The sequence below is a fragment of the Macrobrachium nipponense genome, chromosome 22 (genome assembly GCF_015104395.2).
Source record: "Macrobrachium nipponense isolate FS-2020 chromosome 22, ASM1510439v2, whole genome shotgun sequence".
In the NCBI taxonomy this organism is placed as follows: domain Eukaryota; kingdom Metazoa; phylum Arthropoda; class Malacostraca; order Decapoda; family Palaemonidae; genus Macrobrachium; species Macrobrachium nipponense.
In genome coordinates, this window is record NC_087213.1 from 67,572,998 (window position 1) to 67,600,497 (window position 27,500).

Genomic DNA, 27,500 nt, shown 5'->3' on the forward strand with positions numbered 1-27,500 from the left:
CAATGCATTACTACCCTAATGTTAATCTCCTCACATTTTAATGTATTTTTATATATTTATTCATTCAGTTATTTATTTTTTGTTTTTGACAAGTGAGGTCACTTCTTTCTGCATTTCCCTTAACCTCCTCTTACGTCCATAGAGCACCATATTCTTTGGAAGTTTGAATTTTCAAGTCAGTGGCCCCTGTGGGCTTGTTCCATATGAATAGGGGTTTCTCCTAAAAAATAATAATAATGAGAACAGTAAAGAGTGTTCCTCGAATTTCAAGTCAGTGGCTCCTATGGGCTTGTTCCATATGAATAAGCGTTCTTCTCTTGAATAATAATAATGAGAATAGTAAAGAGTGTTCCTCTGTCCAAATGTGCTACTGAGGCGGCAGGACCAAAACGCGAGAACTGAAGAAGCCCTTTTCATCAAAGTCGAGAAAGAGCTATTTGGCGGAAGACTGCAAGCGGCGGTTCGTGGCGCCCCGCGACACCTCGTTTGTTTCAGCCGCCGTTGTACTTCTCGAACAGAACTGGCTTCTGGGAGTAAGGTCCTCCCCAACTCCCATTTCATCCAGGATAGATTAGACTGAAATTTCGCGAAGCCACCACCAGCGGCCACAGAAGAATAGTGGCGTGGCATTACGGTAAATTAGGTGGCTTTTAAAAAGATTTTTTTCTTCTTCTTTTCCAGTACCTCTTTCATGAACACTTTCTTCCGAAACCCTTTCAGCGCAACGGGGTGGATGGGAAGATGGATTAAGGAGATGCCACAGCCTTCCAAAAATCAAAACCAGAGAAAAGTAATGACGTAAAAACGAACCTTTGTTGCCAGGAATTCAAAGAATTAGATTCAGAATTAGAATCTGGTGATGTGAGGAAAGCATCACTTAGTTAAGGAGTTGACAATGAGATGAAGAACTAGCGATCGTGTTACTTTTAATATAATGCTGTTAACACTTTTAGTTGGAAAAAAAGAACTAAATTCTTCTTCTCAAGGAAAGCCTTGTCAGTATTGGTATAATCTTATGTTGCGTATTTCAAGCAGACCTGCCCTTGTGATGCAGTCCTGTCATTATGTTTTTCTGGAAGGGATTATGACATATTAAGAGAGAGAGAGAGAGAGAGAGAGAGAGAGAGAGAGAGAGAGAGAGAGATTTAACGTAAAATCAAGTATTTAATAATAAGAAGAGGAAGAAGGTAGAGGATACAAATAAAAGGACCGATTCGAAAACATTGCATCATAGGTGGTGATTCCTTTCCTGAGAGAGAGAGAGAGAGAGAGAGAAAGAGAGAGAGATTCAGCGTAAAATCAAGTATTTAATAATAAGAAGAGGAAGAAGGTAGAGGATACAAATAAAAGGACCGATTCGAAAACATTGCATCATAGGTGGTGATTCCTTTCCTGAGAGAGAGAGAGTGAGAGAGAGAGAGAGAGAAATTCAGCGTAGAATGATGTGTAAAGGCATAATAATCAGAAAAGGAGGTCGAGGATGCAAATTCACTTAAGGAAGAACCAGCAGAGGAAAGGAATCGATTCGAAGAAATTTCATCGTGGGTAATGCCCTTCTTCATTTGAGAGAGAGAGAGAGAGAGAGAGAGAGAGAGAGAGAGAGAGAGAGAGAGAGAGAGATCAGTAGCTTCCCTGTCTGATGAGGATGAGCCTGCTGCTGCTGCCGCCGCTGCCCGTCTAATGCCCAGACAAGAGAGGAGATTCATTGAGAATTTCCGGGTAAAGTCACCGAGTAAAACAGGCATTATTGTCTCCCTTCGCGCAAACCCGTCATAACACGTCGGTCCCTTTGACACCTCCCTCGGACTTCATTAAATTCGGTCATGATCCGACGACGCTCCAGCTCTTGATGGTCCCGATGTGGAAGAACCCGGACCGAATCGAATCGGTCCTCAAATAAGTGGCTGGTGCTTAGCGTCGTCGGCTCCTCTCATCTCTTGTGTTTAGCAGGAGCATTAGGAACAATGCTGGGGTAAATGGTCCTCGTTCCTCATTTAGGGGAGGATTGGAGTCGCCCTTCAAGTGTCAGTGGCTTCTTCAGGCTTCTGGGTCCTGTCATGATCACGCCTTTGGTTGAGATGTTCAATATTTGGTTCTTTGAAGGTTTTATTATATTATAATTTTTCGCTGGTGGTCATTTCTGTTTCGCTTGAGTGTTATTGAACCGATTTCTGTCGCTTTCCTCCTTTTAAGTGTCCGAAAACATCAAGAAACAAGTAACAAATGCGCCGAAGTTTCTTCGGAGCAATCGAGTTTTCTGTACAGCGTATAATTTTGCTATGAAACTCTCAGCCGGCCGAGGTGGCCTGTGTTGTTGTGGTGCCAGATGCACGATCATGGCTAAATTTAATCTTAAAATATAATCTACTGAGGCTAGAGGGCTGCAATTTGGTATGTTTGGTGATTGGAGGGTGGATGATCAACATACCCATTTGCAGCCCTCTAGCCTCAGTAGTTTTTAAGATCTGAGGGCGGACAGACAAAGCTATCTCAATAGTTTTCTTTTACTGAAAACTAAAACTGTAAAGGTTGTTTATAAATTGAAATGGGACGTCATTAAGTCGAAAATGCTGGAAAACTTTTTGGATGCGGTTAACGTTCCCGCGTTGTTCCAAAGAAAACAAATTTTAGTTCTTGAATTGTATTTATATATAACCTTGAGCTGAAATAAAGTATGATCTTATTACTATTTTCAGTAATGGGTCAAAAGTAAACTGTATGTAAAGATCATGTTGTTAATTTTTTTCCTAATTCTCTCTCTCTCTCTCTCTCTCTCTCTCTCTCTCTCTCTCTCTCTCTCTCTCTCTCTGGTCTCGCAGAGTAATTCAAGTTTTGGTAAACTATTGTGGGTAGCAACCTCGGTGAGAAGAAAGACCGAGATGAAGATAAAAAATAATGCGGATGTGAAAGTTTAGTTCTACATCAGAACGACAGGGCCTCTGTTAGGTAAACTATCATACTAGGATGAAACCATTCATATACGTAAGTCAGTCTCTCTCTCTCTCTCTCTCTCTCTCTCTCTCTCTCTCTCTCTCTCTCTCTCTCTCTCCACGTGGTCGAAAACTAGAAAACTACACGTGAAGCTTGTTTTACGATTACACAGGAGGGCACTTTTCGTCCACGCGAGCAATAGACGTCTTCAGCTTCATATTTGGATTATTGCTATCAAATTTTTATTAATAAAATACTTTAATATCTCCGGTGTTTGAAGTGGAGAGGATTTCTGATCTGACCCATATTATAATTCATACATAATGTAATATAAGATGTCATTATCATAACAGCACTCGTTTTTCATTAGCCAATTTGTAGATAACCAATATTGCAAGACATCGAGTTTTAACTTGATATAATTTATTATTCTTAATTCAAGAAGAGGCAAATGGAAGTTGGTAACAGAGAGAGAAGAGAGAGAGAGAGAGAGAGAGAGAGAGAGAGAGAGAGACGGGATGGTGGGGGCAGGGGGGCGGGGGGACCATAGGCCATAATAATAATAACCCTGGAGGTGGTAGAAGGTAGTTTGGCCCTATTGAGTTATCCGTCACGTACTACAAAAGGTAGAATTGCGGTCGCTACGGGTCGACTCATTGTTACCACTCCGAGGAATAGTTCCTTATTCTTGAGTTGGAGCTGCTGCTACCAGGCCTGCTTATCTTGATGAGTCTCCCGTGGATGAGAAAGTATTTTTCTCGCGGATTTTTAAGTCAGAACTTTACTTGAACTCTGAGAAGATAGGCTGTTTTTCATTGGGAAGGTTTTAGCCCAGTCCGCTGAATTCATTTAATGGAATTTATTTACAGATTTACAGATTGGAAGTTCAGTTTTACAGTTTTACGTAGATTTACGATAGTTTTGGTTGACGTCGTAATATCATTCTTACTATATCTATCGATCTTTATATCTGTCGATCTTTATGGATAGCATTTTCGTACATGTTTCAGTATACCTTACCAGATTTGTTGGATTAAATAAATATTTTATGAATCGCATAAAAAAGGAGTGAACTAATATATTATAAGGATGATTGTATGCGCGTTGCTTACGCAATTTATTTTCCTTTCCTTAGAAAGAGAATTTCTTGTAGGTCCCATCTTAAAGAAAATTATTGGCACGAGGATTACTGTAATAAAACATCAACAGAGTTTATTGAAGTTGTATTGAGGAACTATGTTGAATTAAGCGGCGATTTTGGGAGTAAATGAAATGGCGTTCGAAAGTCTATGTTTCTTTACATAGTAATATACTTTGATATATAATTGTAGATTTTTTTTTATTACAGATTGTTATTCAAGAGACTGTGAATTTCTTAACAGTCTTAGTTTAGTCAAGATCGTTCCATAAAATGTCTCCCTAGAAGTTTAATTTTTCTATCGTCTTTTTTTTTATCTATTTGTACGCATAGTTGTTATGGATTAAGCCCATTTAATCTTGTTCGTCTTACATCGTTTTTACCAAGATAACAGGGTTTCCTTACGGCTATCATTTCTTAATATTCAGCAGGTGCTCATGACGCTTCCCTTTTCGTAGGGACGTCGACGTGAACGTGGTAATATATTGAGGAAATCTTGAAGAATTGATCCGTATGACATCCCATGTTCAAAAGAAAATGATTGAAATATTTTTTATTTTCTGTGTCCACCGACAAGTGCTTTCTACTTTCATGGCTAGAAATGTAAACAGCTTCACCCGAACTAACATTTTTTTTTATGGGATTAACCCCTGGTAGTCTTCCCTGTTTATTGTATTATGAATATTATATATATATATATATATATATATATATATATATATATATATATATATATATATATATATATTTATATATCTGTTTATGATATATATGCATTTGTAGTGAGCATTTGCATATTTATATTGTGAAATAATCTACCGCCCCAAGATAATTGATAGTTGATCATTTAAAAAAATGTTTATTTAAATACAACCTCTCATCCCTTGCTTATATTTCCTAGCCATTTTCTGGGCTGACATCTTAGTCGAGAGGAGGGCTCCATTCCCCTCCCCAGGGCAGCGTCTAAACGCGGCGCCTTTACTAGAACGGGGCTCCATCGGGCGTAATGTAAGTAATTAGAGAAGTGTTCCCTCCGGAGAGACCTTTCATTACTGAACGCCTCATCTCGCTAATTACACGTTGCGTACCTGTTAACACATAATTGGGTGGCCACTTCCGGGATTCTGAATAACGATCAAGTGTCCGTTCTCGCCGCCATTTACAACACATCAGGATGCTCCCGCTCTCTCTCTCTCTCTCTCTCTCTCTTCTCTCTCTCTCTCTCTCTCTCTCTACTGCCTGTTTGTGTGATTATTATTCCTCTCTGCGTTTCGAGTGTATTTGTTTATTATTTTTTTCAGATACCTTTGTATGCTTTTTTTATTTTCTTTTGTTTGCTAGTAACGTCTCTCTCTCTCTCTCTCTCTCTCTCTCTCTCTCTCTCTCTCTCTCTCTCACACTGCATGTTTGTGTGATAATTATTCCTCTGCATTGCCAGTGTATTTGGTTATTATTTTTTTTAGTTTCTTCGTATGCTTTGCTATTTCCTTTTGTTTGCTAGTAACGTCTCTCTCTCTCTCTCTCTCTCTCTCTCTCTCTCTCTCTCTCTCTCTTACTGCCTGTTTGTGTGATTATTATTCCTCTCTGCATTGCCAGTGTATTTGGTTATTATTTTTTTTAGTTTCTTCGTATGCTTTGCTATTTCCTTTTGTTTGCTAGTAATGTCTCTCTCTCTCTCTCTCTCTCTCTCTCTCTCTCTCTCTCTCTCTCTCTCTCTCTCTGCCTCTGTAATAATTATTCCTCTCTTCATTTCGAGTGTGTTTTTGTTAGTTACCTCTCTATGTTTTGCTATTTTCTTCTGTTTACTAGTAGCACAACAGGGTCTCTCTCTCTCTCTCTCTCTCTCTCTCTCTCTCTCTCTCTCTCTCTCTCTCTCTCTCTCTCTCATCGCATTATCGCATTATAGCACATCAGAGGAGACTGTTCTTGTATTCGGGCCTCAGCTTTGGCCAAAGGGCAATGTAAAGGAATGAGGAAGTAGAAGAAGGAAAAGGAAAAGGAAGGGAAGCAGGAGTATGTGGAAGGAAGAATTAGCAGAATTGAATACGTAATCTATTTCGGTAATTGTTTGTTGGCTCTGCTCTTGTGCTTAACGGTTTAGTGTACTAAACAGTTATTACTCTTAATGTGTACTTGTTTGTTAGTTTAGTCTGTTTCTGATTGTCTTAATTTTTTGTGTTTTCACCTGACAGTTAGTCTCTCTCTCTCTCTCTCTCTCTCTCTCTCTCTCTCTCTCTCTCTCTCTCTCTCTCTCACACACACACACACACACACACACACACACACACACACACACACAAACTCTCACACTATTAATGTTCCTATCGAACTATAGTTTCTGTTATGTATGTGAATTATTGTTTTCAGTTCCACATAATATCTCAACTACGTTTTGTATGATTATCAGTTGATTCACTTTGGTTTTGAGCTAAGATTTTTGCTCAAGCATCAAATTTGGACCTAAGAAAATTCAAGACTTATAATAGATGAATCACGTATTCGACGCAAAACACAAACATTTAATGAAGAATAAATTACATCTATTTGACACATGAAAATAAAAGAAATCCTGGGTCCGGCGAAAGGTGTTGTGTGTTTGTGTATGGTATGAGAGAGAGAGAGAGAGAGAGAGAGAGAGAGAGAAAGTGTAGTCTTTGTCACAGTTTAGTGAACAACAAATTTCATGTATTTGACACATGAAAATAAAAGCACTTCTTGGTCCAGCGATTGCTGTTGTGCATGTGTTTGCGTGTGTCTGTGTGTGTGTGTGTGTGTGTAAGAGAGAGAGAGAGAGAGAGAGAGAGAGACTGACGCTTTCATAGTTTAGTGATGAACAAACCATGTATTTGACACATGAAAATTAAAGCACTCTTGGTCCGGGGAAAGCTGTTGTGCATATGAGAGAGAGAGAGAGAAGAGAGAGAGAGAGAGAGAGAGAGCCTGTGTCATAGTTTGCACAGAGCTTCGGTGTAGCCTCATAAAGAGGACGAGACAGCGGACACGCAGGGTCCATTTTAAGAACCTGGTTAAGACAGGATTAGCCGTCGATAACCTTATTTATCCTAAGTACTTCCTCTCTTTCTCTTTATTAAGGTGGACTATATTTACCTGGACTTAGCCTCTCCCCCAAAGACCTATTTACCAGGATTCTCTTGTCTGTTTGTGACGCTCTCTCTCTCTCTCTCTCTCTCTCTCTCTCTCTCTCTCTCTCTCTCTCTCCATCATGCGTCTTTGAAACTTGCCTTTTTATATGGTTTTACTTCAGTCTCTCTCTCCTCTCTCTCTCTCTCTCTCTCTCTCTCTCTCTCTCTCTCTCTCTCTCAAAAAAGAAAAAAATGTTCATCGCGTCTTTGAAACTTGCCTTTATGTATGGTTTTACTTCAGTGTCTCTCTCTCTCTCTCTCTCTCTCTCTCTCTCTCTCTCTCTCTCTCTCTCTCTCTCTCTCTCTCTCTTTCATCAACATATTAGTAATAGATAAAAAGCTTAGAAGTATATGTATTTCTATTTCTTATAGTCCCCTCAGATCTCTCTCTCTCTCTCTCTCTCTCTCTCTCTCTCTCTCTCTCTCTCTCTCTTTTATTGTCATTCTTTACCCTTCACCACGGTCTAGAAAGTATTTCCTGGGCCTCGATTCATTCGCTTTTCCAAAGTCTCCAAGATGGAAGTAATGTGCACCTTCTTCATTCATACCTTCAAAGAAACCCATTCAATTCAATTTTTTTTCTTCCATTCGAAATCTCTTTTTGCTCGTTGGTCTTTACAATTCAATACTACTTCCGCTGGCATGTATTGGATTCCATTTGTTTGGTTGTCCTTTTTTTTCGTTTTCTTTTAAATCATCATCATAGTTTTTAATCGTATTTTCTAATGTTTATGTTTTATTAGTTCTTATATTAAGGTTTAATCATAAGGTAAAGTTTTAGTATTGTTATTATTATTATTATTATTATTATTATTATTATTATTATTATTATTATTATTATTATTATTATTATTATTATTATTATTATTTATTATTATTTATTATTATTATTATTATATAGTTGTTGCAGGATGGGTTATATTTTTTATCCTATAATCTGTTAAAAGAACAACTCGAATTTTACATGCGCATGCTTTGTTTATTTTGATGGAATAGTTCAAGCAATTCTCTTTAGAAAATGACTGAAAACTATATTTATCGTTTTTCCTCTCTGTATTTGTCTACGGACATGAGCTAAAACATGTATACATTATTATTTCCATGATTAAAACGGAACCCAACGCGATCACATACACAAAACTAAAAGCGTAAGGGAAAAATAAAAGCGATTATTTTTCCTTACGTCTAAATCAACATTTTCATTTCATGCGTCATATTATTCTATTTGCCCCGAGGTCTTCCTCTCTTGACCTTGCCCATTGTAATCTTCGTTGCTAACTCTCATATATAGTTCCTGAAAGATGGGCGTCCATTTCCCGAGAATTCTCGTCAACAATCGGCCCCATATTCTTCCATTGACTCCTGAACTCTCCGGAACCGAATGAAAACAATCGGGCTAACGTGAATGAGCGTAGGGAGAATCAACGGGAGATGAAAGAAATAAAGAGAGATAAAAGGAATAAAGCAGAAAACATACATAGATGGGCTAAAGGTTGTTGGCGTTCCCAAAGGAATCCGAAAGAAACTGAAAACTGGCCAAGAAGACCAACCAAGGGGAGGAGGCTGCTGGCACACTGCCGCCGATCGAGATGGTTGAAAATCTTTGTTTTTCGAATGTTAATTCGGTGTTGTGGCCCGGTAGGCTTTCAGAACTCTTCGACCTCAGGCTGTTCGCAGCGTGGGAACAAAGACATCGGCTTCGGGCAACGGATAGAGGGACAAGTGAAAAATAACCTGTTGGTTGGAAGAATGCGAGACGACGAGGTCCAAAGGCAGCCGCGAACCGTCCCAGAAGAATGAGGAGGAGGGGGGGGTGTTGGGGAGGGGCCATTGTGGGCTGGGGTGTGGAGAGGAGAAACGGGGCCGGGGGGGCGGGGTGAGGAGGTCTATAGAGAGGTGGGAGTAGGTGGAGGGAGAAAGAGCTTCTGAATAGTAGCGAGGGTGGTTTGTGGATAGGGCTTCTGAAGCCTGCGAAGCCAAAGGTTCCGAAATGAAGAAAAGTTCCCTCACGTCGAGAACTCCCAACTCGTAAATGGTTACCCCAAGGTTAACCATCACACCAAAAGCAAGAGCCCGTGCTGGCAGGTTATATTCAAACAACAACAACAACCAGAACGCCAATAACAGAACGCGAGCTCTCGTTTCGTAAGAAATATCCTCATCTTAATTCATAAGTGTGATTAGAGGCTCGTGGGTTCTGTTTCCCATGTTTATTTATAAATGCCTAAGATGCCCGTGATGGCACGCTGTTAAAATTCTTGTCAGGATGACATAAGAGGTTAAAGTTTTTTATTTTGTTATTTTTTTCTTTAATTTCATATTTGAACTCCGAAAGAAACGTCTTGAGAATCACGAATTAGTATTGGTTACACATTACAGTGCTTTCTAAGTTTGACACATTAAAGTAAAGTCTTCTTATACACAGTTGATGCTATTAGCATTTCTGAACAGTATGGGAAGAAAATGCATGAGTTAAACATTTTGTATATCTTTATTCAGATATTTATGTTATCTTGGAATCTGAAGACCAACGCATATCAGACACTGAACAAGGCTAATTAAAGTAAAGACGAATATGAACCTGATAATAAAATTATGGTTTGTGTACACAGTGTGACATTATATTTATACATTTAACCTATATGATTTATCCTGAAGAGTGAATTTCGCACAAGATCATTCGAATAAGATAAATTCATTTAACAACATAAACGTATTTATTGATGACGAGCTAATATGAATATCCTTTTAAAAATTCGGATTGATGCATCTAGATCTAGCTTAAGATAACCATAAGATACCATGAATTCGATTCAGGTACCTCTCTCTCTCTCTCTCTCTCTCTCTCTCTCTCTCTCTCTTCCTGGGACCTGTACCTAACTTTACACAAGACGCGCGCATTGGTCTTTAGACGAAGAAACTCAATGTACCTTCAAATATATGCAATAGCCAATCAAATAACTACTTTAGCGTGGATGTCTGCCTCCCAGAACCCCCACTGCCGAACACCGTGGAAGGATATCAGGCCATTTACGAAAACATAACTCCCCTTGTTGTGGCTCTTCCAGCTGTAAACATAATAGTTTATTGGGCCCAGATGCACATATCAATCAGAACTTTGCGGTTGGGATCGGGTCACCTTTTTTTTCCTCTCTCTCTCTCTCTCTCTCTCTCTTCCTTTTTTCCTCGTGTCTTTATGTCTAATTTTAGATTGCATGAGAAGTTTGTTTCTGTAATGAAATCTTACAGGGAATGTTTGGATAATACCAATTGCTGTGTTGATTTAGTTAAATTTTATTTTGCCTATGAAATTATCGTTATATATTCATTATATATATAGTATATATATGTGTGTGTGTGTTTGTGTATTGGTGAATGACTTTCTCCCCACTAATTCCTCACCGGAATTTCAGAATCGTATTTGAGGTCTCTTATTTAGTGTGAAAATGTCTTGCTTTCGACAGTGTAGCCAATAAATGTGTGCGTCTGGTTGAGAAGATTATGCCTATCGTTCAAAGATTTCAAAAAATGTCAGAATCAGAGAAGACTTATCTTTGCTTGCCGCAGCTAATACCTTACTACCTGATAATATAATTTTGTAATTTTTTTTCTTTCAAAACCGAACTCTTTCGTCTTCTACTTCATCAGTCCAATTCGTTACGAGAGGCCATTCATAATTTTCGTCTGGGAGTCGTATAAATATTGCCTCTACTTCTTTATTGATTTTTTTTTTGCAGATGTCTGTTGCTTGTTAAGTGGAGCCGGGTAATGATGCCGGGTATGAACACCGTGAATTTATTGCATGACGCTTTTAATCTTACCTTTCAAATGCTCTGACTTTATTTTTATCGAAATAAATTCGCGGTTAATGAGTTAGACTCCAATTTGTAAGATCCCTCACTGTGAGGTCTTGTGCGTTGCAGTCTGAGCCATGTTGTCAGATTGGCATGTGCCTTGTATGCATTTGATTTGTGGTGTGTGTGTGTGTGTGTGTGTGTTTATGTGTGTGTTTTTGTTTATGTGTGTATTTGTTTATCCTCTCTCTTCGTAGGGTATCTGTAAACTCAATTTGTTTTTGCTTAACATAGTATCTTGGTAGAAACCATTCTGCTTTGTTATTCATAAGTGAGCATTTCTGCTTTTGTTGTGCCTTTCCTTTAGGCAGTGGGTGCGAATGAAGAGAGAGAGAGAGAGAGAGAGAGAGAGAGAGAGAGAGAGAGAGAGAGAGAGAAATCGTACGTACAGAATGAAGGGCAGAGATAAAGGGAAGACTTAAAAAAAAAGAGATGCAAATCCAAAGGTAGCAGCAGCTTTCGTCCCCCGTGGCTGATTTGCTTAGCCTTTGTCGTGATGCCGCCGTCAGAAGGCCTATGCCGCGCTTCCGTTCATTACGGCAAAGCAGACCTTATTCTCCCCGTAATTAAAGACCTCTTTGAAATCGGGAGCGATCTGCGGTGTTACGTCCCTCTGCGGATAATTGTTGATGCAAATTGCTGTAGCCACATATCGGGAGAAATTTCTCATTCTCCTTTTTCCCGTTTGTCTTTTCTTGTTTGGTGGGACGGGATTACTTTTCCGTTTCGTGGGATTACTTTTCCGTTTCGTCTCAATGGAGCGGAATCTCCAAATGTTGGTTTTGTGGATTCCTGTGGTTTTTTTTTTTCATTTTTTTTCTTAGTAATGACGATTGCCATTAACAAGGTCTCGTAATGATCCTTTATCCCTGAAGCAAAACTACGCCTGTTTAGAATGTATTACGTGACCATTGTTGTCAAACTTCAGAAATTCCGTTATAAACCCGACGTAAAAAAGGGAGCTTGAGAGAAGCAAGCACCTTTTTTTTTTATTCCTCGTGGTAAATATTTGCCAGTTTCTAGACGCATTGCATATGTAAATCCCCTCAGAGAGAGAGAGAGAGAGAGAGAGAGAGAGAGAGAGAGAGAGAGAGAGAGAGAGAGAGAGAGCAGCAGCAGCATCTGCTTGGCCCGTCGACCTGATTTCTAATCAGGCTATTTAGTGTGGACCTCAAGAAGTCAGCTTTCGTGATGAATGTTGCTCTTTTAGACATATGCATTTTAATGTGTCTCGGGAGTCAATTTTACGGAGAATGACCTTTTTTTTATGCGAAGTCAGTCTAATGGAAGCCTGTCCATTTTCGAGAGAAGGCTGTAGGTACGCAGGTGAATCTTATGTATCCATTAACATCTTGTAAAACACTTTCACATTTCATATATTGCATACAGATTGGTTTGTGTGTGTGTTTTTTTTATACGTAGGTATGCAGGTGAATCTTATGTATTCATTAACACCTTGTAAAAACACTGTCACATTTCATATATCGGATACAGATTTATGATAAATCGAACATGCAGTATTGGTTGGTGGTGTTTTTTTTTTATCTTTTTATTTTTTACAAACAGTATACAGTCCTGTGCGCCGAGAAAATCTCTAACGAACTATACCTACAGTCCACAAAGTTCCTGACCTCTTCGGATAAGTTCTAAAAACTTAGTTCATAGCCAAAAAATTTATGGAAATTCGTTATTTATGCAAACATCCTCTCATATGTATACAACAAACAGTTGCGGTCGTAACTTGATGTTGGATGTTTCTTGCTCATTTCCAGTGGGAGAGTATCGGTTTAAGTCGGACGTATCTGTTGATAAAGTTGTAGATATTTAATGTCCGAATATCGAGTAAGTAGTTTTTTAATTTCTGCTGAACGAGTCGCGTTGCCATAATAAGGATTTAGTGCAATGCACGCACGCACTTTTATTTAACACTACAAATTTTTACCATTGAAGGTCTCCTGAATGTCTAGGGTCCGGACTATTTTAACGGATAATAATAATAATAATAATAATAATAATAATAATAATAATAATTATAAAATTAATAATAATAATAATAGAAGCATAGCACGATCCCAATATCCCTGAGAGGAAATCTAGAAAAACAGACGCTGAAGTAGCTCCAGGGGACTTATGCAGAAGAGTTGATCCTAGAAACGGCGCACATAGTAAGAAAAGTGATGGACTCCTAAGGAGGCAGGATGCAACCCGGAACCCACACTATAATACCACCCAGCGAATTAAAGGACTGTGATAAAAATAATTAATAAATAATAATGATATTAATAATAATGTCAAGAAATTCCCAATCAACACTGATGAGGAAGGTGTTCTAAAGTCTTTGTTTGTTTTACATAGTAATATAACACTACTGTACCATTATGAATTTTTATGACACAACAATAACAACAACAATAATAATAATAATAATAATAATTATAACGGGTCTCATAGTTTTATTAATTAGTGCTAGCCAGGTTCCTGAGAGTTGAGGTTTAAATACCACTTTCAAATGAATGTATCATTCATGAACGGTAACGTTTTCGAAATCGACGCCTGTCTTCGAAAGGTGGTCAAACTTTTTTTTTTTTTTTTTTTTGATTTTTTTTTTTTTTATTTTTCCACCGAATTCCTCGAGGCTGATATTTTATGGGAAAAACTTAGCGATTTGTGTAAGCGTTATATTTCCTGATGAGGATCGAATTCCTTCTAAATAAGGAAGTATAGTCTTCATATGTGTGTAATGATATTGTATTTAGTTGATATAATTTATTTCATTGTGTTTTCAGGGGCACTTAGTCGATCTCAATTTTTAGCATTGGGCCAGCTATATTAAGTTAAGTATATCTGAGTTTAACCAGACCACTGAGCTGATTAACAGCTCTCTTAGGGCTGGTCCGAAGGATTAGATATTTTTACGTGGCTACGAACCAGTTGGTTACTTAGCAACGGGACCTATAGCTTATTGCAGGATCCGAACCACATTACATCGGGAAATGAATATCTAATCACCAGAAATAAATTCGTCTGATTCCCCGTTAGTATAGCGGGGAATCGAACTCGGACTGCCAAATCGGTATATAGGCGAGTTTTAAACCACTCGTCCAACAAGGAACTATATGATCCTATAGGGTACATATTGAAGGAGTTTGAGTCGGTGCAGTTTGGTGACGAGTTATTGGTACCGATATTATTTATCTTTGTCATTTTAAAATGAAAGTTAATAAACAAAGGTTTTGGGAGCTGTTACGATACATAAAGGCGTTCTGGCATAGAACTGTAGACGAATTGGCAATTCTGGTTGTAGGGACAATTTGATTACAGTTTGTAATAGATGGCATTAGGAATCCAGTGGAGAATCAGTTGATTATTGACTGATTCATTTATTTTTGTAAAATGACACCAGAGAGTATCCTCCGATGACGTTCAGTGATGAAAAAATTCGAAGATCATACCTTTGCAAGTTGCAAATGTGCCACTCAAATTTATATATTCATTCCTTCTAGCATACAGTCTCGGGGGAGGGTTGTTGTAAATCATCTTCCGTTTATGTATGAGGGTGTAGTGGAAGGGCAACTGCAGAGGCCTCAGCGTAAAGAATAAGAAACGAAGGAAGATAAAAAAAGAAAGAAAGAAAGAACGTAAGTTGATTCAGCCGCTTTCTCTTTACAGAAGTGAAATTTGCATCAAAATGGCAAAATTGGAGGAGGGGAATTCCCTGTAACGGGGTCCACTGCTGTAGTGGGGTCGTAGCATCTATGCAGATTGCAGTGTTAGGATGTTGCGTACCTGCCTTTCCGAGGTCTTAATTTATGAGTCGACACCTGTTCGGCGCATCTGCGTTATTACCGCTGTTTCGTCGCGTTTTCGTCGCTGGAAACGGCGGATGGTGTCTATTGAAGGCGCTACGACACCAGAGGTCTCGGCGATTTGCTAGGAAAGTCAGTTGCTTGTCTCATCTGCCGAGAGGTCTTATCTGTTCTGCTGATCTTTCGAAATTGGTCTGTGGGGTTCGACCGCTTTCAAGACTTGCCTAATAGTGTGTGTGTGCGCTTTCACGCAGCAAGTAACATTTCGCAGGTGGCTTGTCCGGGTCCATTTGCAGCCAAGATTTTGAAAGGGTTGAAAGAGAATGGAATTGAAGCACTTTACCCATTCAAGAGGCTTCCAAACATCCAATTCTTAAAATGAAAATTTGTGTGCTGATGAAACCTCTTAGTGGTTTTTCAGTACTAAAGGATAATCCTTCGTAAATCCTCTGATATTCACTGTCAACTGCAACATTACACTTGGAAAAACTAGACCCCGCTATAAAGATAGGGACCCACTTTTAATTGCACTTTCTATACTCTTAGCGTAGCGCAGTCTTAGACAGTTGGTTTCTGAAGATTAAAAGAGAATGAAGAGGAAGCTTCTTGTATTCCTATTGAGGGAGAGAGTAGCTTTTGGAACCCGAACTGGATACGCGAGAGCGTAAATCTTTCCTATTTCTTTCTAAACAGACGTACCAAAAGCCTTGTTGTTGTTGTTGTTGTTGTTGTTGTTGTTGTTGTTGTTGTTGTTGTTGTTGTTGTTGTTGTTGTTGTTGTTTTTGTTTTTTTTTTTTTTTTTTTTTTTTTTTTACGATTCCTATTTAACAACGAAACGTATCTTCTTCCCAACAGGAGTAAAGTGACCATGTAGATCGCAAAGAAGTGGGCGTTCACAACCTCCATCTACCTCAGCCATGGACCCCGCCCATTATGGTAAGTACTCCTCGGGCTCAGTGCCGTAATCTTTTATCTTCAGTGAAATAATATCCCCGTGATTTACGACAGTCATGCCAGACAAAAATATGGCTGGATTTATTAGGCGGGATTTGAAATTTCTTTTTTAGATAACCGGTGGCGGTTTCTGTTCCGGCATTGTTGATACACAGAAGTTTTCTGAGATAAAAGGGTCGCTCGTCTTTTTTTATTTTTGTATTCATCTTTCACCTCCAGTTGCTGTTTCTTTGCAGCGTTTGCTGGAAGAAAACTGTAATGAATTTATTTTCCTTAAATGTTATTTTCTCTAAGGTTATGGAACAAAGACATTACAGTAATATAATATCTCAGCTTCCCTCTGTGTTCGTTTGCCACCATATCCGTTCTGTGTAACCTCAAGGTATACAAAATTGTAAAATATTTAAAAAAAGTAAAGTATTTTGATGAAGCGGTTACAGTGTGTTGAGGGAAGTTTAATCTTTCAGAATTTGAAGAGAAACTTGTGATTCATTTCTTTTTTTTCTTTTTTTTTGGCTGTCATTGGGGGCTTTATAGGATATTGACAAGCCATAAAGTCAATCAGAGTATGGGCGTGCACATTTAGCTAAAAATAGAAAAAACCTTAAATGTTTTTTCCTTTTCGTGACGTCCGGAATTTATTTTTCTTTTCCATGATTTTATAACTGATTTTGTCGTTTCTCGTCTCCCTTCTTACCCACTGCTCACAGAGTAATTCGTCAATTGAGCTTTGATGAATTTATTTATTTACTTTTTTTTTTAGGTACCATGATATCAGTGATTCCACTGCAATATATGTTTTATGCGACACTTTTAAAACGAAGCGAATGCCATCAATGTTTTCGTAGCAAATTTTCAGTATGGCTGCCCAAGGTAAATGAAAATGTCTTGATTCGTTAAGGAAATTTTAACCTTCTTAAAAATGACTTTCATCATCGTCCCATCGTCTTCGAAATTACCATTGTTATCATCATCATTCACATTTCCCATCAAAAGAGCGATATTTAACCTGGAGAATGATGGTACTACTACTACTAGTACTACCACTATATTACCTCTCTCAGATCTCGGGGGCCCGTGTGGGTCGGAGGCACCTTACAACACACTGGTCTTTATACATCTGGGTCTTAGGGCGGCGCTCAGGTAATCTGAATTCAGGTCTTTGGTCAAACATATCCTTCAAAAGACCCTTCACTACCGCCGAAGGTCCTTTCAGTCCGTACGGATATATTCAAAGTACGGTCTTCCCGCTGGGATTAAATAATCAAGATCCGACCGTAGTCTGATAATCCGGGAAAGAATGTGATTATAACGTGTTCATATCCGGATTAGATCGGAGAAAACACGCGCCGACAGAATCTCTCTCTCTCTCTCTCTCTCTCTCTCTCTCTCTCTCTCTCTGTGTGTTTTGTGTGTGTGTGTGTGAAGGTTTATGATCTCGATAAGCCAACAAGAATCCAGGTAAAAGGTTTTTCTCTGAACTTCTGTTCTAGTAACTTCAATTTTCTCTCTCTCTCTCTCTCTCTCTCTCTCTCTCTCTCTCTCTCTCTCTCTCTCTCTCTCTCTCTCTCTGGTGTCATTTATTCCCGAAGTAAAGTGAGTTCGATATAAAAGAAATTTATGGCTTAATATTTGTGAATGTAAGAGTCAGTATATATCTATTGTTTATATATATATATATATATAATATATATATATATATATATATATATATATATATGTGTGTGTGTGTATATATATATATATATGTGTGTTGTGTGTATATATATATATATATATATATATGTGTGTGTGTATATATATATATATATATATATATATATATATATATATATATATATATAATGTATATATATATATATATATATATATATATATATACGTATCACGTATATATATATATATATATATATATATATATATATATATATATATATATATACACGTATATATATATATATATATATATATATATATATATATATATATATATATATATATATATCTATATATATATATATATATGCGTATGTGGTACACCTCTTGTGAAAATCGGCTTCCCTTAAAAGGGGTGAATGCAATGAAAAACTGGACGCCAGTTGGTGGCCCCATTATTCATCCTACAACTGCTGAGCTGCAGTAAGGCAACCATGAAAAACGTCTCTCAGGTTCGATATTGCCTCATACATTTACAAAGCAGGAGAGAGCTCTACGAGCTGGCCCGACCGAGCCGTCCGTCTCTTTTACAGTCTAATACAGTGGTTCTCAACTTTTATATGACCACGCCCCCCTCTAAGAGTCGGTCCTTCCTTCCACGCCCCCCTTGCATATGTGAGTAAATTTCCCTCCCAGACTTGAAAAAAAGGGGGAGGGGGGGGAGGGTGTTTCGAGGGATAGGGAGGGAGGTCAATAATTACAAAACATTGTAAGGACAACGAGCCTAATTAGAGTAGTAGACTCTAGGAAGGTAACGTTATAAGAGTAGACTTTTGCATTTTTTCATAAACTTCTGAATATTAGTTCCTCACTCGTTGAGGGAATAAGGGATATAATTAGAGAATTTTAAAAATTTATTTTTCCCTAGGGCTCGCGCCTCCCCTGGAAATTGCTGAGGCCCCCCCTAGGGGGGCGCGCCCCCCATTCAATGAGAACCACTGGTCTAACACCTCTCGGGCATTAACGTCCTCCTCACCTTTCCAAGCTGTTAACTCTCGATCAGTGCAGATATTATACTACATCGCCATACTATAATGCCGGCTAATACGTCTCTCTTTTATGTATGGGTGCTCAACCTTGCTGCCTAATACGCAGAGAAATTTTCAACCCGTTCCTGCGGCGGTCCTTGTCTTTCCTTTGGTTTACTGGATGCTCTTAGGAGCAAGAGGTGGTGCTGGCACAAGGCCAGCTTAGACCTTAGATGTTCTCACTTACTGCACGTTAATTTTACTTGCTGCTCTTGTTGTATGTAGTACAGTTTGAGAATGTTGCCATTGTGTTTTTTTACTGCGTGCAACAGCGTATATATTTGTGGTTTTGATTTTTAGAATACTCAATGTATATTGGAAATCAAGATTATTATTATTATTTTGTGCTAAGATGTCCCTATTAATAAAAAAAATGTGGCGATCTGTGTATAATTTAAAAACCCTTTACAAAGCATTCGAACCTTTCCCCGGGTACATTTTTTTTTTCGACTGAAGATGAACCCAGGGAAGGATTCGAAAGCTTTGTAAAGGGTTTTTAAATATTATTATTATTATTATTATTATTATTATTATTATTATTACATGTCACTTCAACTTCTATGGATCACGTAAGTAGAATTCACTTATCTTTTTATGTCGTGCAAATATGGTTTCTTTTGGTCTCATCTGGTGGCGTTGTCCGGCTGTGTTAGTCATATCTTGATTTATTTGTCTGTGTTCCAGTCAAAATCTGTGACACACTCTCCCTCTCGTCAAATAATCAAATAAGTCGTAGATAGAAGTAGATTTGGTAAAGCTACTTCCTCCCACTTCTCATTTTGTTGGGTCATGTTTGTCAGTTAACAGTTTTTTCTTTAAAAAAAAATTGATCGTCACTTACTTTAATTTCAGTCACTGTATAATAAACACAATCTCGACTATTCTTGACAGCTGTTCAAGTTATTCTCTTTTAAAGTTGAACGAAGTCCGCTTATTTTCATACGTTTAGATTTTATATTTTATTTTTTATATCAGCGTTTTCTTTTGAATTAATTTGAACCTATTGTTTTCAGTCCTGTGTAGTTTTTGTGAAACTGCCTTTGCTTTGTTTTGTAAATAAAAAATGCTAGCTGAGAAAGCCATCATTACGATAATCATAATGAAGTACCTTAAGGAGCACACACACACACACACACACACACACACACACACACACACACACACACACACACACACACACACGGAACTAATAAAACAAAAGGTAAATGGAAAGACTAAATAAAATCATTTACAAAGAAAAACTTGAAATGATGAATAATATGAAGCCGTGATTATTTTATCATTAGTTTGGCAGGAAGAAATGCGCTTATAGGACAGGTAGACAGACTGGCAAATAGACGCGCAGAGAGAGAGAGAGAGAGAGAGAGAGAGAGAGAGAGAGAGAGAGAGAGAGAGAGAGAGAATATTTTAACATTTCTCTGTAAACAAGAAGAGGAGATAAGCCTATATAATATATATAAGGGGATGGACAGGGAACAGGAGAGTGCATGTCTCAAATATTCATTTTCTAAGGCATAAGGCCTAATGAGAGAGAGAGAGAGAGAGAGAGAGAGAGAGAGAGAGAGAGAGAGAGATAACCCTATATAATTTTTGTGTAAGGGAATGGACAGGAGAGAACAATGTCTCAAATACGCATTTTCTAAGGCATAAGGCCTAAAAGAGAGATAGAGAGAGAGAGATAACCCAATATAATTTTTGTGTGGAAGGGGAATGGAGGAGAACAATGTCTCAAATTTATTTTCTTTTCTAAGGCATCAAGGCCTAATGGAGAGAGAAGAGAGGAGAGAGAGAGAGAGAGAGAGAGAGGAGAGCGAGAGAGGATAACCCTATATTATTTTTGTATAAGGGAATAGATAGGAGAGAACAATGTCTCAAATATGCATTTCCTAAGGCATAAGGCCTAATAGAGAGAGAGAGAGAGAGAGAGAGAGAGAGAGAGAGAGAGAGAGAGAGAGAGAGATAACCCTATATAATTTTTGTATAAGGGAATAGACAGGAGAGAACAATGTCTCAATATCATTTCCAAGGCATTAAGGCCTGAATAGAGAGAGAGAGAGAAGAGAGAGAGAGAGAGAGAGAGAGAGAGAGAGAGAGAGAGAGAAATATGTGGGTTACTTGTCCATTTTCAGGGCAGAGTCTGAACTGGGCGTAATCTCCAGTGTACATATTGACCCACTTCATAAATCCGGTCATCCGTAAATCCCCGCATTGACAGGTCCAGGTGAAGGAACAATGGCTGCCCCAGAAGGTTTTATTGGGCCACATAATCACATAAGTAATTCCCGTCGCCGACCGTTTAATCATGCCGTCATGAGCGGATATGCGGTCATGTGGGTATTTGAGGAAGAGGCTACGCGGTCCTCCGAATTATTGTTCCCCCTTAAAAGGAGTAGATCAACTGTGAAATGATAATGTGAGAGTAAATTATTTAAATGTGGGGTTTAAAATTCCCAGAATACAGCATTACGTCTGGTAGATGTGGACGGAGGTCTCGCGAACGTTATGGGCATTGATTTTTCCCTGGGGGTAACGGCTCCCGTTGACCGGTATCTAATGGAGTTTTGCAGACGTTTGGTTTTCGTTCTCCTTCATTTATCTCGACTTTTGTCCATTTACGTAATCTCGCCCGTTTAGGTTCGGTTGCTAGAATGCTTGATTTACGTCTTACGTGGATATTATTAGTTTTGTGTTTTTGTATCTGATTGCTTGATCAATGCGTATTGTTTGCATAGCTAGAATTGTTCACAGTTAAGCGATGAATGGGAAGAGTTTAGTTTTATCTGCTTCATTCTAATAGTGAATTAAAGAAAAAATATTGAGATTATTCCGCACCTTTTGTTTGAGTTATGTCTAGTTGTGGCAATAACACGTCTTTGTATTTTGTAGTGCCGTATTAAAAGCGTTTTTAAATGGTAGAAATAAGATTCTATAGTTTATAAAAATATATTTTGTTAGACTATCTTCCATAAAACTGCATATCATATATCTTACGGTTATATTTTATAAGATATTTTATATTTTAAAAGATTGTATTTTATGATTTATAAGATTTTATTTTATTTTTATGAGATTATATTTTATATTTTATAAGATTATATATTTTCCATAAGAATATAATTATTTGTATCTATGAATTCTGTCGCACATGAATACGTACGTCATCCGAAGTTAGACTGGTTCTTTTTTGTTCTCTTTCTTGGTAAGTATTTTCTGTTTTTTTAGTAAGATGATGAGTCGTCTTGAAAAGTATGAAAAACTGCTGTGTATAAAATCCAGCTTTTTAGTCTTTCTGGATTATGTTGAAGCTTACTATTACTCGCCAAGCTATTCATTTTGACTGTAAGAAGTTTCGAATTATCGTTACGAATTCTCAGCTAATCATTTAATGATGAAGAATTCGATGCGGAATGAACTACTGAGACGTAAAATCAGTAAACACCGTATTAATCGTATATACGAACCGTGGAAAAACATGTTTTAATTGAAATTTAATATCGATTCTTATGGCCGAAGCAAGGCAGCCCTCCTGGTAGCTTCACAGAAATTTAATATCGGTTCGTTTCTTTAAGTGAAGAAAACATTCTCGAATATTCGTTGAGATTCTGGGGCTGTGATTACCGAAGAATTTCCACGGGTAAAGATCCTTAATTATTGATCTCCGAGAAACTATATAGTTTTGCAGGCGTTTTTCTTCCCAAATGTATATTCCAAAGGAACGTTGCTTTTACTTCGTTACTGCACTGAAGAAGACAGGTTCTGATTTTCTTACTCTTGTTAATGCACACCATGCATTTAAAAAAATTTTTTTTTTTATATATGTAATCTTTACACAAAGATCGGAGTCAAGTGTTTATTTTGTTGTTGGATTGGATTAGATCGTAGAATTTAGGCCGAAGGCCAAGCGCTGGGACCTACGAGGTCATTCAGCGCTGAAAAAGAAATGGACAGTAAAAAATCTGAAAGGCTTAACAGGAAGAAAACCTCGCAGTTGCACTGTGAATCGATTGTTAAAGAGTGTGGAAAGTCAGATGGAAGAAAGAGAATATGAACCTAAATACAGAAAAAGGAATGAAAAGGGTTGCGTCTAGGGACCGAAGGTACGCTGCAAAGCACCTTAAGCAATGCCTACAGTGCACCGCGTGAGGTGCACTGACAGCACTACCCCAATACGGGGTTTATTTCGTTGTTGTTCCAAAGACAGATCCCATCTTGCATACCAGTTGTTGTCTCACCGAGTACAGATTCCAAGTGACTTTTTTTTGTTTTTTTTTTTATTTTTTTTTATATACTGAAGTCCTGACTCGACTTTTTCGCATTGTTATTATACCAAAGACTTCTTGACGTATTGTACGTTCTTATTTTCCCAAAGAACTGATTCTAATTTTTTTTCTCGCACGCATCAACCTTTATTTTTTATTCCATTCTGATTACGTGCAGCACGAAAGTGTAACGTCAGTATTTGCTCGCCGCTGCAAATTGCATTTATCTCGCTGCTCCGAAGCTGCTATTATGCTATCAGTCTTTGGCTACTGTAAAACCCACTTAGACGAGAGAGAGAGAGAGAAAAGTATCCTCTCTCTCTCTCTCTCTCTCTCTCTCTCTCTCTCTCTCTCTCTCTCTCTCTCTCTCTCTCTCTCTAACTTGATGGTCAAATATTTAGCAAGATAGACAAAAAAACTATATGTAACCTCAGATTGACAGAACGAAACGAACTAGGGAAAGAGAGAGAGAGAGAGAGAGAGAGAGAGAGAGAGAGAGAGAGAGAGAGAGAGAGAGCAGAACTCTGGTGATTTATAGACTTGATTTACAATCAGTCAATATGCGGTCGCGGCGGAATGTACCGTGCAATCGCCACGGAGAGAAAGAAAGAGAGAGAGAGAGAGAGAGAGAGAGAGAGAGAGAGAGAGCCTGCAGTCATCCGAAATTATTGCATCAGTCATGGTGGGGCTGGGGCGCGTTCCAGTCGTCTGCAACCACCGTGCAATCAGTCACGGTCGTAAAAGGCTTATTTTAGAGCTCGGGACTCAATCAACAAGGCGTGCAATCTTGATTTTTCCGCGTCTCTAATGGAGTGGATCAACAGAGGAAGAAGTTGGTAAAAAAAAATGTACATGGAAAATCATGCAATTAGTTGTTATCATATTATCACCTTGGGGTTATCATCTCCCAATAACATTTATAGCTCTTTCTCAGACGAGGAGTGCGGGGGGGGGGGGGGGGGGTGGGGGGGGGGGGGGGGGGGCTTGGGGGGGGGGGGGGGGGCTGGGATAATGGGGCTGATTGAAGGGTGGTCGTTATTATATGCCTGGTATTACTGGCCAGGAGAGGATGATTGTGTTGACGTTGTATCAAGATGTGATTGTTTTAATGGCAAATCGTATTACTGGTCTTTGTATTTGGATTGCTATTTGGTGTAGACGAGGCTGCTGGAAGACATGAAACGGCCGAGGATTAGTGTTACTCGTGTCATTATGTATAATTTGGTGTGTTGTATCCTTGACAGCTATTTTCATTTTAGATATGCTTTTGTAGGGATATAAGATGTGCAGGAATCTTTACTCGTTACTATTATATGTCGTTATTATCATAAGTACATAATTCGGTAGGAACGTTGAGCAGCGTTACATATATATATATATATATATATATAATAGAATATATATATATATATATATAATATATATATTATATACATATATATATATATATATATATATATATATATATATAACTATAATGTGTGTGTTTGTACGTATGTATGGGACTGTGTGCGTGTGTGCGCGCTTGTCGTCTTATTCTTATACGTACGTACGGCAATGGGTTTAATGACTAACACTCATTTCTCATGTTATGAGTAAAGCTCTTAAGTAGTTGAGAACCTTCAATTTACTGTCAGTTCATTGCAAATCATAAGATCCCGTCTCCCACCCAGAAAAAGTGAACCCCCTCAAAGGCTAACCAGGGTTTTAAATGTCTTAGAGAAGACTAGAACTCACGAGCCCTGTTTCCAGATTTCACCTTTTTGTTCACCGCCATAATTCCAGGTAATAGGGTGTAGTACTGTCAGTGCATCTCAAGTATGTAATACACCGCAGGCCTGAAGGGGTGTTAGCAGTGCCTTCGGCCCCTAGCTGCGCCCGCTTTTTAGCCTTTTACTTTACCTCCATTCCTGCTTCCTTTCCTCAGTCTTGTTGTCCAATACCTCTAATTATTGCTTCTTAGTGCTACTGTGACGTTTTTTCCCCAGTTCCATCTACAGATCCTTTTACTTCACATTCTTGTTTTTTTTTCTGGTTCTCTTTATCATACTGTCCAAACAATCCCTTCATTATCTTAAACGTTGAATGGCCAAGGGTTTCTTAGTACTTGGATTGGCTTAAATTCCATAAAATCAGTAAGTTCATAAAGTCTCTCACAATACTTACATATATATATGTATGTATGTATGTATGCCAAATCATGGCAAAGGGAATATCAAGGCCCACTCGTAGAACAGCACCAGGTGGCAACGTCAGGAAGACTTTCCATAACAGAAAAATGTCAAGTTTCAGACACCGGCCGCCTTTCACAGACATTCACAGCCTCCTAGGTGTGCGTGCTTTGAACTGAAATTATGATCTCAGTTGCCGCTTGAAAGGTCATGTGGTAAGTCGACCTGGCTTTGTTTATGATGATCATTTTCGCTTTGTTCTGCATGTAAATGGAGAACGGACAGGCATAAGAATGTAATTCAGTCGAAAGTAGCTTCGATTTGATATTCTGATTTGAGAAAAACGAAGTCTTGTAGGTTGCAGAAAGAGGTTTTTAGCCTCTTACAACATCAGAGAGAGAGAGAGAGAGAGAGAGAGAGAGAGAGAGAGAGAGAGAGAGAGAGAGAGAGGAGGGGGCGCCTTACCTGGTTCTCTATTGAGGTTACATCATGGACGAATGGTCGTCTCCATCATAAGCATAAATCTTGACAAGCACGTTTCAAATCTGATTCCTCACATTATATACCATAATTTACAAAAAACAATATAAGGTGGTAACAACTGTTTTATAAGAGATGAAGAGGTGGTTAAACATGTACATCTTTTATTACCCAGAAACACTCTTGATGTTAATAGTATTTGAACAACGATTTAGACTTCAAGTTGAATGATGATAATTAAGACGGACTTATTTATCACTACTTGTTTCTTGGCATGAGACTTGCTAATATATTTAAAGGCTAGCGTTTGAAGTCTTCAACTGAGATTTTTTACACTAGTCTCCGCTCTCTTCACACTTGGATAGATCCAGCCAAATAAAAAAAATTATATTATGTATATAAATATATATAAATTATATATATGTGTGTGTGTGTGTATACATACATATATATATATATTATATATATATATATATATATATATATATATATATGATATGTATGTTATGTACTTATATACTCGTATATATATGACGAAATTATTATCAACTAAAAAAATCCCCTTCGGTTAACGTATGTGAAAATATATTCATTCCGAGGTAGAGCGAAATAGATATTAAAGTACCTTTGTAGTTTAATGCATGTATATGAATCACAGTGATGTGATAAAAGTTCATACACTATATGTGATGGTTTTACTGGCGTGTTATTCGGCATCGATATTAAAACGGAAGCAACAACAACAACAAAAAATGTTTTGCCGACGCTCGATAGACGGTGTCCTCTCATCTATTATATTTAACCATTGACAAGAATTTGGTTTATACAGGTCATTATGGGAGATATGGTTAAGGATGATTTTTTTTTTATTATGGTAACAAATCAATATTTAGTACTTTAATCTCGATCTGTTCATTGCTTAAATTTTCTGTGCTTTACAAAAGCTAATTCCTGATTTCAAGAGGAATGATAGGCAGAGAACAACATAGGCTTTTCTAACTATAAGGTTACGGCTTATGCATGCATATGTTAAAATTTTTTTTATTTATTTAACACCAATTAATCTTTATTCGCATCTTTTTTTTTTTATTTCACTCAAGCTTATTCCATTCTTTGGAGGTTTGTTTTTGCAAGTTAATTGTGTTTTATGATCCAAAACTTCCAAATATCCACATGGGAAGAGCTTAATTACCATTGATAGCTCTTCCCATGTGAATATTTAAACATTTTGGATACGAATCGGAATAATCTTGTAACGTTCCCCAGGGAATGCTGACGTTGAGCTTCATTCTCTTTTAAAACACCCGCATGAGGCAGGAAGAACACTCCTGACGAGTCACATATTTGATCAATCCAATTTATTCGCATCAGTACTCTGCGAGTAACTGGCCAGTAACGTGAGTAAAAGGTTGGCCCCAAATCGCTGACAAAGATCTGGAAGGTGAGTGACAAAGGTGACAAAAGGCCCTCTGGCTGACAAAGGTTTTTCGGTGGTTCTGACACACGGGAGAATGACTGACAACTGACAAAGCTGACTAGCATCCAGAGAGCTGCGTGCGTGTGTATGTGTGTGTGTGTGTGTGTGTCCATTCTATCCCCTTCAGCGAGCGCCCCCCTCTCCTCCCCCTCCCCTCCACCTCCCTATCGCATACCTACTGGTCCGTAGAGTGGATGAGGAGGTGGTGAATAGCCCGAATGATGCCCCTGAAAGGGATTAAAAGGAGGGCTAAGGGGATCAAAATTAGGGGTATGAAAATACACTCTCTCTCTCTTCCTCTCTCTTCTGCTCTCTTGGGCTTTTCTCTCTCTCGTCTCTCCTCTCTCTCTCTCTCTCTCTCTCTCTCTCTCATATTTCCCCATTGCTCGGGCCCCCTCGCACTCTCAGGCATCGGGGGAACTTACAAGATCTTTACAAATATATCTGATTTTGAATTTAAATTTGGTCCATGAAATTCACCATTGGCGCCCTTGCTCGGGTCCCCCCTCGCACTTTTTGGCATCGGGGGAATGGGAAAACTTA

The 27,500-nt window shown here is 38.3% G+C and overlaps 1 protein-coding gene across 6 annotated transcripts in view; it reads left to right on the forward strand.

Moving 5' to 3' along the window:
• The window catches only part of LOC135198774 (transcriptional activator cubitus interruptus-like), a 605,738-nt gene that overhangs the window by 100,573 nt on the left and 477,665 nt on the right, over positions 1-27,500 (forward strand). For all 6 annotated transcript variants that reach the window (XM_064226692.1, XM_064226699.1, XM_064226701.1 and 3 more), the window contains one exon: positions 15,728-15,808. In XM_064226692.1, the coding sequence (XP_064082762.1) occupies positions 15,790-15,808 (19 nt within the window). In that variant the 5' untranslated portion in view covers positions 15,728-15,789. The remainder of the gene's footprint in view (positions 1-15,727; positions 15,809-27,500) is intronic.